The 16,086-nt window shown below is 37.6% G+C and overlaps 1 protein-coding gene across 1 annotated transcript in view; it reads left to right on the forward strand.

Moving 5' to 3' along the window:
• The window catches only part of LOC106170149 (uncharacterized), a 28,330-nt gene extending 12,655 nt beyond the window's left edge, over positions 1-15,675 (forward strand). The window contains exons 3-9 of the mRNA XM_087016887.1: positions 3,171-3,341; positions 5,496-6,056; positions 7,629-7,798; positions 8,534-8,681; positions 8,969-9,105; positions 9,497-9,623; positions 10,032-15,675. Coding sequence (XP_086873013.1) covers positions 3,171-3,341; positions 5,496-6,056; positions 7,629-7,798; positions 8,534-8,681; positions 8,969-9,105; positions 9,497-9,623; positions 10,032-11,839 — 3,122 coding nt within the window. The 3' untranslated portion in view covers positions 11,840-15,675. The remainder of the gene's footprint in view (positions 1-3,170; positions 3,342-5,495; positions 6,057-7,628; positions 7,799-8,533; positions 8,682-8,968; positions 9,106-9,496; positions 9,624-10,031) is intronic.
• Positions 15,676-16,086: the final 411 nt, after the last annotated feature.

Genomic DNA, 16,086 nt, shown 5'->3' on the forward strand with positions numbered 1-16,086 from the left:
AAAATGAGAAAGTTAAAACTTGAAAATGGATTTAGAGGTAATATGGTTTCCTCAGCAGCAGTATTAGACAGGGCACTCGGTGGCTGAGTGGAATTTGCATAACTATCACCAAAAAGATTTGAAGTAATTTTTTTTATTTATGTATTTATTCATTTATTTTTTCATTTTTAGAAAAACTGCAACTGCATTGATAATACGATCAGAAAGGTTGTAACCAGGCCCCAGGGAGGGGGGGGGGAGGTAATGGGTTTTATAATAATTGCCTTTTGGTCCAGGTTCTATGCCATTTCTCAAGCTAGGGGTCAACTAAGGGGATGAAAAGGACAGCTTCCCCCCCCCCCCCCCCCCCCCCAAAAAAAAAAAAAAAAAAAACTCATTTTGAAATTGTTGGCTACAGGCTTGACAGCATTTAGAGTCGGGGAGGAATTTCATTCATGTGGAATTTTCTCAAATACTTGTGGATCCAGGGTATTGAATGAAGGAACAGGGAGAAGTTAGCGTTGGGTATTACAGGTAAAATATGGAAGTTGGGACCAAAATCTATTTTTAATGTGAAGGTTTCATGACCACTGTGTGTCCCCCTTTATCATTGTGCCATGTTTGAGTGATAGACTAGTATCACGACATCCAGGTAGAGTTGCCTTGTGATGTAGATTTTTTTTTCATTTTTATATATATATATATATATATATATATATATATATATATATATATATATATTTCTATTAGTTTTTTATTTCATTTTATATATATTTCCATTATATTCACCTCCCTTTGTTTGTCTGGTGGTAACCAGCCCAGCTCAAAAAGATGGATTTTGATGTTCAAATTTTTCAGGATAGGTCACTGTTTTATGAAAGTTTTAAGTCAAGTGTGGTATTCATATTTTAGCAGACTACCACTGAATTAACCTTGATCTAAGTTGACTTAAATTCCTAGTCATCAAGTAAAGACCAAAATATTTAAAGAGGAGGGAACCGCTGTTGTAAGTACTTATGAAAAACTGGCCCCTTGACTGTCCGAGTTAGACAGTGATGAATACTAAGCAGTGGCACCCAAATGATTTACTGCGACACAATTACTAGTACATGTCAACCTGATTCAAGCACTCAGAACTTGTTTCGCAAAAAAAAAAAAAAAAATCTACTTGCCCAAAACTGATGAACCATCAGACCAAATTTTTAGTGGTAATTAATTAATTTAAGTATAACTCCTGTTTTGAAGATGATGTCAGACTAATATTTACTCTACACATTTGGATCACTGTACTAGTAAATTTATATGTCTTGGGCTGAAGTGAATAAAATTTTGGTCCAATTTTCGAACATAGTTATTTAATTAATCTGGCCCCGGTGATACATTATTGTGCCATTTAATGGTGATTTAAAGTGGTTCTTGTATATGTCAGGACGGGGTTTAAAAGTCATTGTTACTTTGCACTGAACCACTGTGTGCGTGCATGTGTGTGTGTGCGAGTGCACACTCACATGTGTGCAAAAACCACTGTTTGTGTTGCCTTGAATTGAATTTGAACACATTTGTAGGAATTGTTTTTAAAGGTTGATTTTGATTACTTACCACTGGACCACATTAAGGGAGTGGAAGTGTGTGGGTGTGCATACATCTGTGTACTTGCACTAAAATCTTAACAGATATAAAACATGAAGCGATGGCTCTAATAGACATTTTTGAAATGGTTGCATAATGAAACATCTGTGGCATTTTCTGAACTTTGAAATGACCTTTGTGACCTAAGTGACTTACTGCCACCACCTCAAACCCCTACCACCACCGCGGCCGCCGCCGCGGACCTCCTCTTCATTTGGGTTTATGAACATATTAAAAGCCTTTGTTAGTCTAAACTATATTTGCAAAGAATTTGAGCAAGCTGTTGAGCAATTTAAACCCTGGTTCAAATATAATTGATGACATAAGTTGACAGTTGGGATATGTCAGCTTATTGTCACCACCAGATAGAAGGTAGAAATGTTAACTGTTTGATGCTTGTCTTTTGGCCTTGCAAATTACAGGAATGGATGCTCAGTTAATCAAGTAAAACCATGAAACCCATAAAACATTAAGATTCCGTTTTAATGGCATGCGGGATATTGTAATTAGGCTTTCCAGAATAATTGACATAGTGTGTAAAGTTATGTTTTATTAATCATTTGTACCTGGTAACAGTGGGTTTTTATTACTCGTCAAGGTTAATGACCTCCTTCAATACAAAACATATTAGACAAACACGGAATATTTTTTCACATCGTTTGCCAACCAAAGCTAGGTATACATTTGGCTTTGATTTGGACATTAATGAGATAGGGTGTCCAACATTTGTGTTTGTGTTACTTGTCATGTTGTCTGTTGTATTTCCACAAATAGCATAATAGAGATGTTGTTTTTTCTGGACACAGGTGTTGAAAAAAAGTGGCAAGGTTAACTACACTCGGCTTTAATGTCAATCACATTAGTGCACTTAACATGCAAGATGGCAAAGGATTGCCAGTTTTGATTTGGAAAAAAAATCGGTTAACATACAAGAAGCTGTAGTATGCAGTCGAAAATTAAGCATTTCTTTGATGTGTACTGAACTCTCATGGATTGTCAACAGAGGAGTTCTATTACATAGGCTGCATTTACAATAGCAGAACATTTACCATCGTCTAATAGGAGATAAGACAGCAAGTTTTTAAGTGGCTCCCCATAATTGTTGGTCTGCAGTTGTAACTGTGGCCATAGAAAGGTGCTGTGCAACCATTATTTGCTTCTCTGACATAGCTGCTGTGACATCATACAGTTGAGGTATGACATCATACAATGGTGCTGTGATATCACACTGGGGGTATGACTTCATACAATGGTGCTGTGACATCACACTGGGGGTATGACATCATACAATGGTGCTGTGACATCACACTGGGGGTGTGACATCATACAATGGTGATACTCAGCTCTGATTCAGATTCTGGAAAGCCGTTATACGAAGAACTCATGTTTTCAAAGATAGCTGATCGCATCTCCAAAAACATGAGTTGTTTATAAACGGCATCTGCCATTTATTTTGTTTATTTAATGTTTACGATATATACATGTTGTACATGTGGTAAAGGTATACCATTATGCCTTAAATATCCACAGGTTTTTATTTGGTATATATGCTTATCATTCAGGGTGCTGGATCAACTCAGAAGACATGAACTGTCAGACCAGCAGCTGCGTGTCCTACTCCACCATTAAGAACTCCAGCATGCGCTACTGCTGTTGTAAGGGCAACAAGTGCAATATGAACATTACTATAGGGGGCGCTCCACCCACGACAGTGCGGCCCTCTCCTGGGACTGGTGAGTTGAAATCTGTTTGATGGAAATTGGATAAGCTAGATTAGCTAATTTTGCACTTATGATTTTGATGCAATTCAGAATGATAATGAGGTTAAATATAAAAAAATGCGGAAAAAAAAAACAACAACTTGTTTGACTGTTAAAGGTCTTTCTTTTATCAATTCAAATACCTGATCTTAAATGCTTCATGTATTCTATGTAACAGAGTGAATTGGCCTTTAGTATAACCTTTGTTATGTACAGACACAGATGTGTCTGTACATATAGCCATCATCTGCGTCTGTCGTCGCCGTCGTCGCCGTGCACTTTTACCGATAACACGATAAGTGGAAAACCATTTTACCTTTTGACTTGAAACTTGCAGAACTGATGAATATTCATAATACGCAGGTCAAGTTCGAAAATCAGCATGATCGGGTCACTTTTAGGGAATTTATGCTGTTTTTTCACTTTTTTCAGCATATATGCAGCCCCGATAACACGATAAGTGGAAAACCATTTTACCTTTTGACTTGAAACTTACAGAACTGATGAATATTCATAATACGCAGGTCAAGTTCGAAAATCAGCATGATCGGGTCACTTTTAGGGAATTTATGCTGTTTTTTCACTTTTTTCAGCATATATGCAGCACCGATAACACGATAAGTGGAAAACCATTTTACCTTTTGACTTGAAACTTACAGAACTGATGAATATTCATAATACGCAGGTCAAGTTCGAAAATCAGCATGATTGGGCCATTTTTAGGGAATTTATGCTGTTTTTTCACTATTTTCAATATAAATACAACACTGATAACACAACATAAGAAAAACGGATTGGCCAATTGTAATTATACTCACAGGAGTGGTCAATCTTACTAAAACGCAGGTTGAGTTCGAAAATCAGCATAATCGGGCCATTATTTTAGAAATTATACTGTTTTTTTCACATTTCCTCAGATTCAATTATTAGGCATGTTAACAGTCTCATTATTTAACTAATAAGATGCCTAAAAGCGTTTGTTTGATATTTCCTGCATCTTTACAACAGTGTTAGTTGATTATGTAAAAAACATGGTAAACTTGTTATCATGTATTGTGTAATAAAGTGTCAAAAATGGAAATAAACTCATATCATTGCAGTTTGTCAGATTCAATCATCCGCTATGTTCAGAATCTCAGAATGGAGGAAATTGGACATTTAACACTGTTCTATTGATACTTTTCCCATCTCATCAATTTTCTTAGTTGGTCATATAAAATGGCAGTAAAATGTTTATTTTGTTTTATGTTAAAAAAGTGTTAAAAATGGAAATAAACCCATTTCAGAACAGTGCTGTCTTGTTTACATTTTGGCATTTTCTTTTTTTGAACTTTTTTTGAAGTTCCATGGGCCTGAAGACCTTTGCTAGTCACATTTTCTGAATATCTGTGAAACAAATATTTTATAATTAAAAATTGATGGTCATTAAGCTGTTAAACATTATGTAATATTGCATCAAAATTTGAAGAAACCCCTATTTTGGGCACTGCTTCCATGATGACCATTTAAGGAAAATCATGTCACTTACTGTTCTCAAACTTACAGGAAAGAAACATGGGACTAAAATACAGCTTCAGTAGGCAATGCAGTCTGTTTGGTATTTTTATTTTATTATTTTTTTTTTGGCAGTTAAACAGTTTTTTGTGAAAATTTTATTTTTCACATATTGGCATTTTCAAGGTGTGACTTTAAAGTTCCATGATCTTGAAGACTTTTGCTTGTCACATTTTCTGAATGTCCATGTTACTAATATTTTATTAATAACATTTGATTGTCATTATGCTGTTAAACATTATGTAATGTTGCATCAAAATTTGAAGAAACCCCTATTTTGGGCACTGCTCCTATGATGACCATTTAAGGGAAATCATGTCACTTACTGTTCTCAAACTTACAGGAAAGAAACATGGGTCTAACATACAGCTTCAATAGGCAACGCAGTCTGTTTGGTAAATTTTTCTGGCAATTTAACAGTTTTTTGTGAAAATTTAATTTTTCACTTATTTGCATCTTTATTTTCTGTTCTTTGTCTGTACATTTGACAGCTTTGCTGCCTTGTATATGAATAATTTAAAATTCCCCTTCCTACAAGCTATATTTATATGTGGAATCTGTTTTAATTTCCAGCATTTTATTATCACGACACCAGTTACAAGGAAAAGACAATTATCATCTCTTTGACGTCAGTGTGTGGCGTGGCACTGCTCATTCTGGTGTCATACCTGGGGTTCAGGATATGGTTGGGATCTTGTAAAACACCGCCAGACGCCTTAACGTTAGTGGAAACCCCTGTAACCATACCTGTACCACGGTTTAACATGGACGACCTAAAACTGTCAAATATGATGTGTAAAGGAAGATATGGGGAAATCTGGAAAGCCTCCTTAGGAGAGATGGATGTAGCTGTTAAAATATTCACTCCAGCCCAGAAACAGTTTTATTTAAACGAGTTGGATATATACACGCTTCCGCACATGGAGCATGACAATATTGTGAAATTCTACGGAGCCGAAGAACGCCTGACTTCGGAAGGCATAATGCAGCAAATGCTGGTGTTAATGTACATTCCCCATGGTTCGTTGGCAGTTTACTTAAAGAACAATACAGTGGACTGGGCCGCCATGTGCCGCATGTGTCAGTCCGTTGCCAGTGGACTGGCGCATCTACATACAGACATTCAGAAAGGAGGTGAGTTGGTGGGGGCAATTTTCAACTATAGCATATACCAGCAATAAATGTTAATGTGTTCATCTCTCCAGTCCAGTTTTGACTTAAGAACAGGTTGACTTAATAATGTTTTGAAAAAGAAAAAAAATGTTTCGGTTATTTTTGTGCTTCTGCTCACCAGCACACATACACACACACTCGAACACACTTGGGGAAAATATTACCAAGTTGTGTTATGAGATGTTATAACTATGTTTTTAATATAAAACCAATTTGGATTGCTAGACTTCAGTTCATTTCCTCTTCATGGCATTGCCCCTGACAGCATATCTTGCAGTGTATTTATATAGATATTTTTGATTTTGCCTACAAACCGAAACAGAAATAACTCAACACTTATGAGAAGAAATTATTCCAGCATGGCAGCAGTTTTGCCCCAGTCGCATATGACCCCCTCCTGGTAATAGGCCACTGAAAGTGCAGATGAAAATGTGTGCTCCTACTCCTAATGATGCATCTAATTGCATACGGTGCCACCTCCATGTTAGAACTGTGATGCCCTTTGCATGTGAAACACGCATTGACCTCCTCAACCCAGCAAAAGCCAGGGCCAATGTTTGTAGTGCGGTGTCTTAAAGGAAAGATGACATGAAAAGTGGTAGTTTACCCTTATTAAAGAAACCAACTGTATCTTTAAGTATAAGGACTGATACTCATGATTAAAAAAATTTGTGAAAGCTTCTGTAGGGCTTTTGGCCATTACAGGTAGCCAATTATTTATCTGCCCTTTTGTTGTTTTATAAAAAACAATATTTATATAATAAAAAAGAGTGATAAGGTTATAATTTCAGATGAATAAAATTCCTATTTTTTGTGGTTGAAATTTTCCATTGAAAATTTCCATGGAATAAAAGTTAATGCTTTTGGAAATATGAATCTGATGTGAATAAATTGGTTTTTTTATGGTTATCATCTGTGCTAGCCTACAGTTTTGGGGTAATCGAGCAAAAAATACTCTGGATTTGGAGAGGAGATGGGTAAAAAACAAAGGATTTGCAAGTGCAGTGCAGCAGTGAATAATAACTGACTTATCAATGGATATTTTCCAGGTTGTTTTCTCTAAAAGTTTTGTCAAATTACAGACTTTTGCACAACAGTACATATTCACCATGTTTCTAATTTTTCTTTTGTAAATTGCTTTCTAAACAAAATTCATCATTAGCATGGATTTTCCTCCCTTGTTGCTAAAAAGTTAACACCAAATCATGTGAATTTTTGCATGTTCTCTAGTCTTTTATGATGTAACTCACTACAGAAAGCCCCCTTTTAGGTTGAATTGGATGATTTCCATTGTCAGAAACTTAACTGGTCATTTGGATAAAGTTATTCAGATTAAGTCAAATAAAGAATGAAAATAGAATCTTATATTTGACTCTCATGTACATATATTCCATAGATTTCATCAGGAAATTAAACTTAATGTCATTGTTGTCATGTCAAAATCATCAGTTTCTTCAGACAATATTTAGATTTTACTTGTTTAACTCGTAATACAAATCTTTTGAAGGTGTTTTCCCCTTCTTTGCTTTTCAGATAAAATAAAGCCCGCCATTGCTCACAGGGACTTCAACACACGGAATATACTGGTGAAACCAGACTTATCCTGTGTCATCACTGATCTCGGCTTTGCCATGAAAATACAAGGCTCAAAGTTCTACAGGAACGGACATGAGGAGAACGTAGAGCACGCTGCTCTCACTGACGTAAGTGTGCACGCACGTGAATAGTTTCTGTGCAATCGGCCAGTAATAAGATTTTGACGACTTTTGGCAGATTTTCGACGTTTTTGAGAGATTGATGGAGAGGGTCCCATGGACCTCACGCCATATTTTCAGACTTTTTCTCTAAATGGCAGTCTCAGTCCTGAACAGCTGTGATGATTTTTAAAAAAAATTTTTTTTTGTAACTTAAAAATTAGGTTAACTTGCTTTCCAGAATTTTAGTGTTATTGAGTCTGAATGGAAAGAATGAAGTTGCTCTCCTTGACCTCCATTTTCCATATGTGAGAAAGCAGGTTAATATGAGGGGGTGGAGAGACTTGGCTGCATTATTTCATTGGAGACCACAAAATAACCTCGAGCTTTGTTTCCTGAAGATTTTACGTGACAAACATTGTAATGTTGACGTGGAAAGGCCTGTGTTTGTGGTCATTGTTGGAAAGTAACTATTGAACCACATTGAATACTTTTATTCGGAGAGATCTGTGGGCATTTGTAGAAGAGTACAAAAATCTGCAGGATTTTTTTTTTTTTTTTTAATGTTAGAAGTGAGTGGGGGGTCAGGGTTCTTTTTATTTTTAAATTTCTTCCATTCTCCCGTTAGAAAGACCATTTAGGTCAAATGAAATAACACAGTAAGTAACTTGCGTTAAGTCTGTGGTGAATGGGGTTTTGTTTCAATAATATCTATGTGCAGTATCTAATCCTTCTTTTTTTTAGGTGGGAACACTGCGCTACATGGCTCCTGAGGTATTAGATGGTGCGGTGAATCTTCGCGACTGCGAGGCCTCCCTGAAGCAGATTGATGTTTATGCCTTGGGGCTGATACTGTGGGAAATAGCATCTAGATGTAGTGATCTCTATCAAGGTGAGATATAGTCCGGGCAATTTATTCTTATACTGTGGGAAATAGCATCTAGATGTAGTGATCTCTATCAAGGTGAGATAGGATAAGGTACAGTTGAGACAAAGACTTTTTGAGACCGTAAATCATGGAGTTTAGGCATCGTCAGTGGTTACTTTGTTGCCAGGGCAATTCTGTTGCCGTGGCTACTGCCATAATTCTAGGACTCTTAGTGAAGTTTGTGTTGTCAGTGGTTATTATGTTTCCGTGGTGTTTGAGTTGTCATGGTTTCTTTGAATTCATAATTCCAGGACTCCCAGTGCCAGAATATAAACTGCCATTCCAAGCAGAAGTAGGAACGCATGTGTCGTTTGAGGAGATGCAACTGCTTGTGTCACGCAACAAACAACGACCAGCATTCCCTGATGTGTGGAAAGATACAAATCAGGTGAGTCTCAGTGGTCACATGGTTGATCACATGACAGTAATAAAATTGTTAAGAATAGCATTTCTGCAAAACTGAGACCAGTTGTTGTAAGTGATACAGAACAGTCAAGTTGTAAGTAGTGGGCAAATTATGACCTTTTCTACTTATAAAAGTGCAAAAACATCAGTAACTTAATTGCTGTTTAAAATGAGCTGATGTGTAGTTGGAGCTTATTTTGTAGTCATCTCTCCAAAATTTCTTGAAATATTTTGTCCAATAAAAGAGACAAGAGAAAGCATACCAATTTAAATATAAAGAGTTTCATGCGCTCCATTTATATAGATTATTTGTTCCCTTGAAATACCCTGTGATATGCTTGACCTTGTGAGCATCTTGATTCTGCAATTTCCAGGCAATCCGTGCATTAAAGGAAACAATCGAGGATTGCTGGGACCAGGATGCAGAGGCACGTCTGACGTCTCTCTGCGTTGAGGAAAGAGTGGCGGACATGATGGCACTCTGGGATCTCAGAACCAAAGGTAGGAAGGACAGAAGTAGAACTTGAAATTGTGGTGATGATTCTCTCTTTCTCTCTCTCTTTCTCTCTCTCGCCAAATCAGTGGCTAGCAGATTCATCATGGGTGATCGTAGTTTACATTATAGTTTTTGTTCAGATTCAACAGTGTAAAGGTACAATAAAGCGAGAAAGTAAAGAAATAAATTTAGATATTTGATCATTCAGTGAGATTGAGTGGCAATTAAAATGTAGTAGACTGAAATCATATTATTGGTATTAGTAATTTATTTGATGAACTGAGATAGCAATCTTCACAGTATTTTGTTGCCTTTCATGATTTTGTATTACTGATACTTTGGTTAATGTGCACACTGTAATTGTTTGATCTTTGCATGAGAGAAATACGTAACTGTCCTTCAAACTATTCCAGGCTTATCTCCTATTGTCCCGGTGACTTCACAACTTGTAAGTTTAGGAGAAAAGACAGACGTCCAGCGTAATGCCACCATTCTGGTACCAGAGGGAGCACAAACCATGATGACCCGAGTGCCAAACTCCTCTGTTTCCGACATGGGGGCATTAGTCCATACAGTCCCTTCACGGAGTGTTGTCCACGACAGCTGTATGAGTGATCCAGTGGTGCCTCTTGGCTCCTATATGCGTCTGCCACCTAGTGGCGGGGTGAGCAGTAGTAGAGGGGAGAACAGCGTGTCTTCCTCAACTGTTGAGACTTTGTTATCACCTTCCGAAGGAGACAGCGCTCCTGGTGTAGGATGGAGAGAACCTATGTCCAATAGTAAAGACCATCTAAACATGAACTTTGCCAAATCTAACAAGATCCTTCAGCCTCACCAAGGTCGCAATCCCATCGTGGAGCGAAACACACATAAATGCAGTGATGAGGAGTTGGCTATCTTGGGAAATACTCTGGTAAAGGAGTCGGAGCAGGCTGTCAAAAGGCCGTCAAACAACAACAATATATTGAGCCAGCATGGAGCAGGCGTACAACATGGCGGTAATAGCGTAGGGGGTGGGGGTGGCGGTCACTCTAATACAGACCACGAAGTGGACTCACCAGCAGGTGGTTTTCATTCTGTTAATGAGAACTTTGAAAGCACCTCCCTAGTTCAGAACGATGTGCTGAGTCATGTGAGAAATAATCCTCCGATACCACTGAACATACAGAATGAGGTTCACACCCCGCCACTGCCCTCTACAAGACCCAAACAGGCCAACGTGCCAGGGAACGGAAACGCTCATGTTGGGCAGGCTGTAGCAAGCACTAGCACAGGTGCTGGAAAACATACGAAGCCCTCTAACACTAAGAAGTCCCGATTTGCAATGTTTGGATTAAAGTCCAAGGGGAAAGGCAAAGGAAGTAGTATTTTCAATGGGAACTTTTTATCCAAGAGCCACCAGAATATAGAGCGGAATGAATTTGTAGATGACAGTCATTCTTCCCATAGTCACAATACATCTTCCCAGAGTCAAGGTCATGGCCATCAGAGGAGTTCATCTGACGGTACGACCAGCCTGTCAAGTGCTGCAAAGTGTAACCTTGCAGCGCAGTCCTCGCGATCTCAAGGTGTCCCGACAGAGGTTCGAATGATGAATGGCTCCCCTATTGTTCGGCCAACCTCTCTCCCTGTACGCACTTCCGGACCAGCTCCGCAGAACAAAACTGCGTTAATTCCAGGCATGCTGCCAGTCATGGCGGAGCAGAATGGATCCGGGGGAGCAGAGAGCCGTCTAGCATTTGCTGAGGTGGGTGTTGCCCAGCTTCAGCCTGCCAGTAATGGCCAGGCTGCCATACTGCTGACTAAGAGCAATCACGTCAATTCTCAGAGCGTGACGGACCTAAGCCCTGTGCAACGCAACACAACGAAGGACAGTACCAGCTATAGCCTTACTGACCTGAACGCTAGGAGAAATCAGCTGCAGCATGGGAAAGATACCAAGTCTAAGACTTTAGATATGTTACCAAACAACAGGCATCCCAAAGTCAGTGAAGAGAAGATTGCTGGAGCGGAAGACAACCCTCTTGGCTCAGAAAAAATAAGAACACGCGTTAAGACGCCTTACCAGATGAAATCTGGGCGATTCTCACTCTACGATGACAGAATCATGTGTGATGGACTCTCTTTGTCTGAAAACCCTTCTAAGAGAAAGGGAGGCTGTAAAATAAGCAAGTCGCTGAGTGAATTTAACAGCGTGGAGATAGGCATGGACACGCTCTGAACTGCTTGATCTCGTTACTATTCGAATGCGCTGAACAAAAATCCTACCTGAGAGGAATGACTCGGCTTGAATCAAAACACACAATGTTTTTAAAAAAATAGCAATTTGTTTTGATTTATATTAAGGCTTGCCTCACCTTCTTGTACAACGTTAAACAGCATCTGGGATAAAGTGCACGATGTGCATAAAACTTGATCGTGTATGTTTCAATATTGTAACATGCAACTGCATGTCTCCGGTGTCTGTGACATGTTTAGCCTTCTAAGGCATACAGTGCATGGTAGACTCTGTTATGGTCAGGGCTAAACTGGATTTTCTAATGGTGCTTACTGGGAGAGATGATTTTCCCCCCCAAAGAATTTTATCCTTGGCCTTACCCATATCAAGTTTACTCAAATGCCATCATGATATCAGTTCATGTAATGTGTAATCACCTTATAATTGCATTTAGTGCAAAATTGCTAAGAATCGGTTTTAAAATACCCTTTTGGTTTGAATGTATGTGAAACACAGGTCCTTACTAGTGATTAGTGTGAGACTAGCCAGGAATTCTTCCCTTCTTGAAGATATACCACGCTTTAATACGCCTAAGAAAGTGGCAGTACACATTGGTCTTATTAAAAGATGGCTTGCTTCTGTGTAAGGCTGCTAGAGCTCAAAAGTTTTCTTGTGAAGGCAGTCGGTGTGTTCACGTTTTTAATATTGCCATCTGATCACAAAGGGGGTCTAACCCTAGAACTGTTTGAAATCTCACTGCTTACCTGTTAAACTGGGCTCAAAAAGGTGAGATGATAAAGTCTGCTATAAGTTAGTCCAAATGTTGTGAAGGCTTTTATATGTTGTACTGTTATATCTTAAAGGAGGAGCTTGCATATATGGCAAGAATGGCCTTTTGTATGTAACATGTATCGAGTAGTTTTACAACACTGATGGATATGCTGATGTCATATTTTCATCCATGATGTCATGCTTCATTGGTGATGTCATATTTTCATGCAGTATTACTGCTTTGTCATAATTCTACATTGTTATGTTTTACATATAATCAAAATGGTTGTATAATAACCATTTAAATATAGGTTTATGCATTGCCAATACTCTATTGTTCTTTATCTAAGTGTATGTTATGTAGTCAACATGTTGTTGCTAATTTGACATTAAATCTGGTATGGCATGTTTTTAACAATTTTGTTGACTAGAGTCGCAACCCTGAGTTAAGACCAGTAACATAGAGTGTATTCAAAATAGGGGTCTAACTAGGTCGAGGGTCAAATATGGCGACCCACTACAAAGCTCTCCATCTAATTCCCTAATAGGCACTAAATAGATATCCCGTGGGGAAGTATTCAAGTGGGTCGCCATTTTTGACCCTAGGACTAGTTAGTCCCCTATTCTGAATAGGGTCATAGGGTGCGTTCAGAACAGATGATCCAAAGACCTACTGGTCTGCGGACTAAATATGGCTGACCCGACAAAAAAAAAAGTCGTCTTAACCAATGATGGTCTCCCCGCCTGCGGATGTGCCATTAAACAGATCAAATCAGGGCTCAGAGGTTTAATTGCTAGGCCCCTGCAAGGACGGCGTCTGTGGAGGCGGGGGGACCATCAGTGGATTAGTTGGCTCTGCTGTAATGTTGGTCAGCCATATTTGATCCGTGTATCTGGTAGTCTGCAGATTGTCTTGTTCTGAGTGCCTTCCTAATGAAATACCTTGCTGAGGCCTTCTTTATTGGTCAAGTTATTTATTTGAATTTTTATTTGACTTTGAAGGCTAGTTAACTGCATGGGAATTGGTTATAAAAGGAGAAAAACTGAAGTTAAAAAAAATGTGCAGCATCATGTTTAAAATGGCAGTGTGGTTGGGCTGTTTACTCCTGATTATTTTCCCAGCTTATGTAGTGAAACCATGATAACAGTTGCAACAAATAAACTGAGAAAATTGGTGCTACCAAAAGTGAGCCACACAAAGCTTCAGTACTTTTATGCCAATCCTGTGTGAACAATTGTTTGAAAAAAATTAATTTTGTTGAGTGAACTAGTGTCTGCCAATAAAGGCTACAGTAACCCCTATGAAGTATCTATTATACACATTGCCAACTATGAACTTTATTTCAAACTTCAGATTTTCTTATATTGATTGTATGAATTTTTTCTTAGATGAAGTTCTGTTTGTATATTTATGTATTTGTTCTTTAAGGCTGAAAATGCAGATTTGTGGTTACTGGATTTTTTTCTGTTGGAACACAGTTGAGAGAAATATCATTGCTTCCGCCATTAGTCAACAATAAGGCTAGATTTGAAAATCAATTTGTTTGAATGGATTGTTATGTAGTGAGTGGAATATATTAAGGGGAATGTTATATTTATGCTGAAATACCCTTTCAATATACTTATGTTGTATTTTAAAGAAATGGGCAGGTTCAAAACTAAGAATGTATGAGTTGTTGTTCTCCATTCTGTATTTTAGAGTATCCTTTACATGTGTTACCAATGCTACATGTATCATTTCTTTTGACTGGTGATTTCAAAGTCACTGTATTCTATATACTTCTTAGTGTAAGAGTGACAAATTTGGTATGTGACAGCAAGTGATGGCTGAAAATAGAGCAGAACAAAAGAGAGGAGAGGAAAGTTAAAGTTTTGTAGAGGATTGGTCGAAAAATTTTCAAAATGATCATGAACCATAGGGTCTGGTTTTTTTTTTTTTTTTTTTTTTTTTTAAAATCCCAGGCCATAAATTTTGCAATTTTACTCTGCAGAGGGTCTGGACTGAGACCTGAGATTTTTACTGCTAATTTGTGAAAATTATTTTCATTCACTGCTCTCTGTTCACTTGCTCCTGCACTACTCCATATGCCAACACAGTTATCATTTTAGTTGTAATATTTATTATGTATTCTGTAAATATATATCTACAATTTGTAAACTTGGTGTACGACACCACTGTACATAGTTATAAGTATACATATATAAATATATATAGAATCATGCCATATCTATTGGATGAGATGTATTGTATGACCAATGACAAATAAGCTTACACTTGGTTGCTAGAAATGGTCAGTCTGACCAATGACAAGTCAGTTTTCATTTTGGATATGTTACTGTTTAATCCATTTGACAAATAGTATCCTTTGTATGCTTTGGTTCCCAAGACTTTATAAGTCTTAAATATTTTTGTTCCTTTTTTAATGCTGTCAATTTTAAATAACAGTTTACCTAAACTGTCCATTTTGAACAAACAAAGCTTCATTAATTTTTTTTTTTTTTTTTTTTTTTTTTTATAGCACCCGGTGAGATGTTGATGTTAACTTTCTTAATTTCTTTGTCTTGTTTTTAACTCACAAATGTTGGGTGCAATTCACATTACATACATTATGGGGGCAATTAATTGAAAATGAAAAAGCCAGAAAATGTTTGTCAGTCAAATATATAGGCCAAAGGTCATTGATGCGAATGCCATTGGTGTGAAGAATGACCCATTTATGTAGCTAATACATGTAAAAATGTAGGCTTTGTAAGAATGCTATTGATATATAGAGTAGTTGTTATGATTGCCAGTGAATGTTTTGTTAAGATGGCCTATAATATGGTCCATTTAAAAAAAAGAAGTCACAAACTAATGTGCTTTGATTTCAGCATTGCATGGGTAGTGCTGCGGGGTGAGACCCCCCCCCCCTCCCCCACCTTGGCATTGTGCTTAGATTTCAGCATTTCATGAGTAATGTTGGGGGGAACAGAATCCCCATTCTTGCATCGCTATACACTGTATGTATAGTTCGTTTTATGTGTACTGCATCTATGCTATATTCATTGCAATAAAAATTGCAGTAAAATCTTGGTCTTTTATTGAATTCTTAGATATCAGGACATAAATTGTCCATTGTAATTTTCAATTGAAAGAAACCACTTTGTAAAGGAGTAAGTTAAAAAAAAACTGGGGTGAGTTTCATCGCTTATCCACCCCTAAAATAAAAGTTTGCAAATAAAAAAAAGGAGGCAAAAAATATATTTTAGTTTGCCAATCTTTGTTTAAATGCTAGATCCCTATTTATTTGCAAAAGATAATATGATACAGTAACATGAAAAAAGAAATGTATACTAAGAGAATCTTATAAGATCTGTAAGCTAATCTGTTTTTTCTCCTGTGGAGTTGTGCTAAGAATTTAGAAAGATAAATTATGCGCCAGTGCTGCAAAATCACAATCTGACGTCAGCCTTGCTCAAAACTGTAACTCCTTGATGTG

This window comes from Lingula anatina, chromosome 7, assembly GCF_051362555.1.
Source record: "Lingula anatina isolate TDL-2025a chromosome 7, LinAna3.0, whole genome shotgun sequence".
Classification (NCBI taxonomy): Eukaryota; Metazoa; Brachiopoda; class Lingulata; order Lingulida; family Lingulidae; genus Lingula; species Lingula anatina.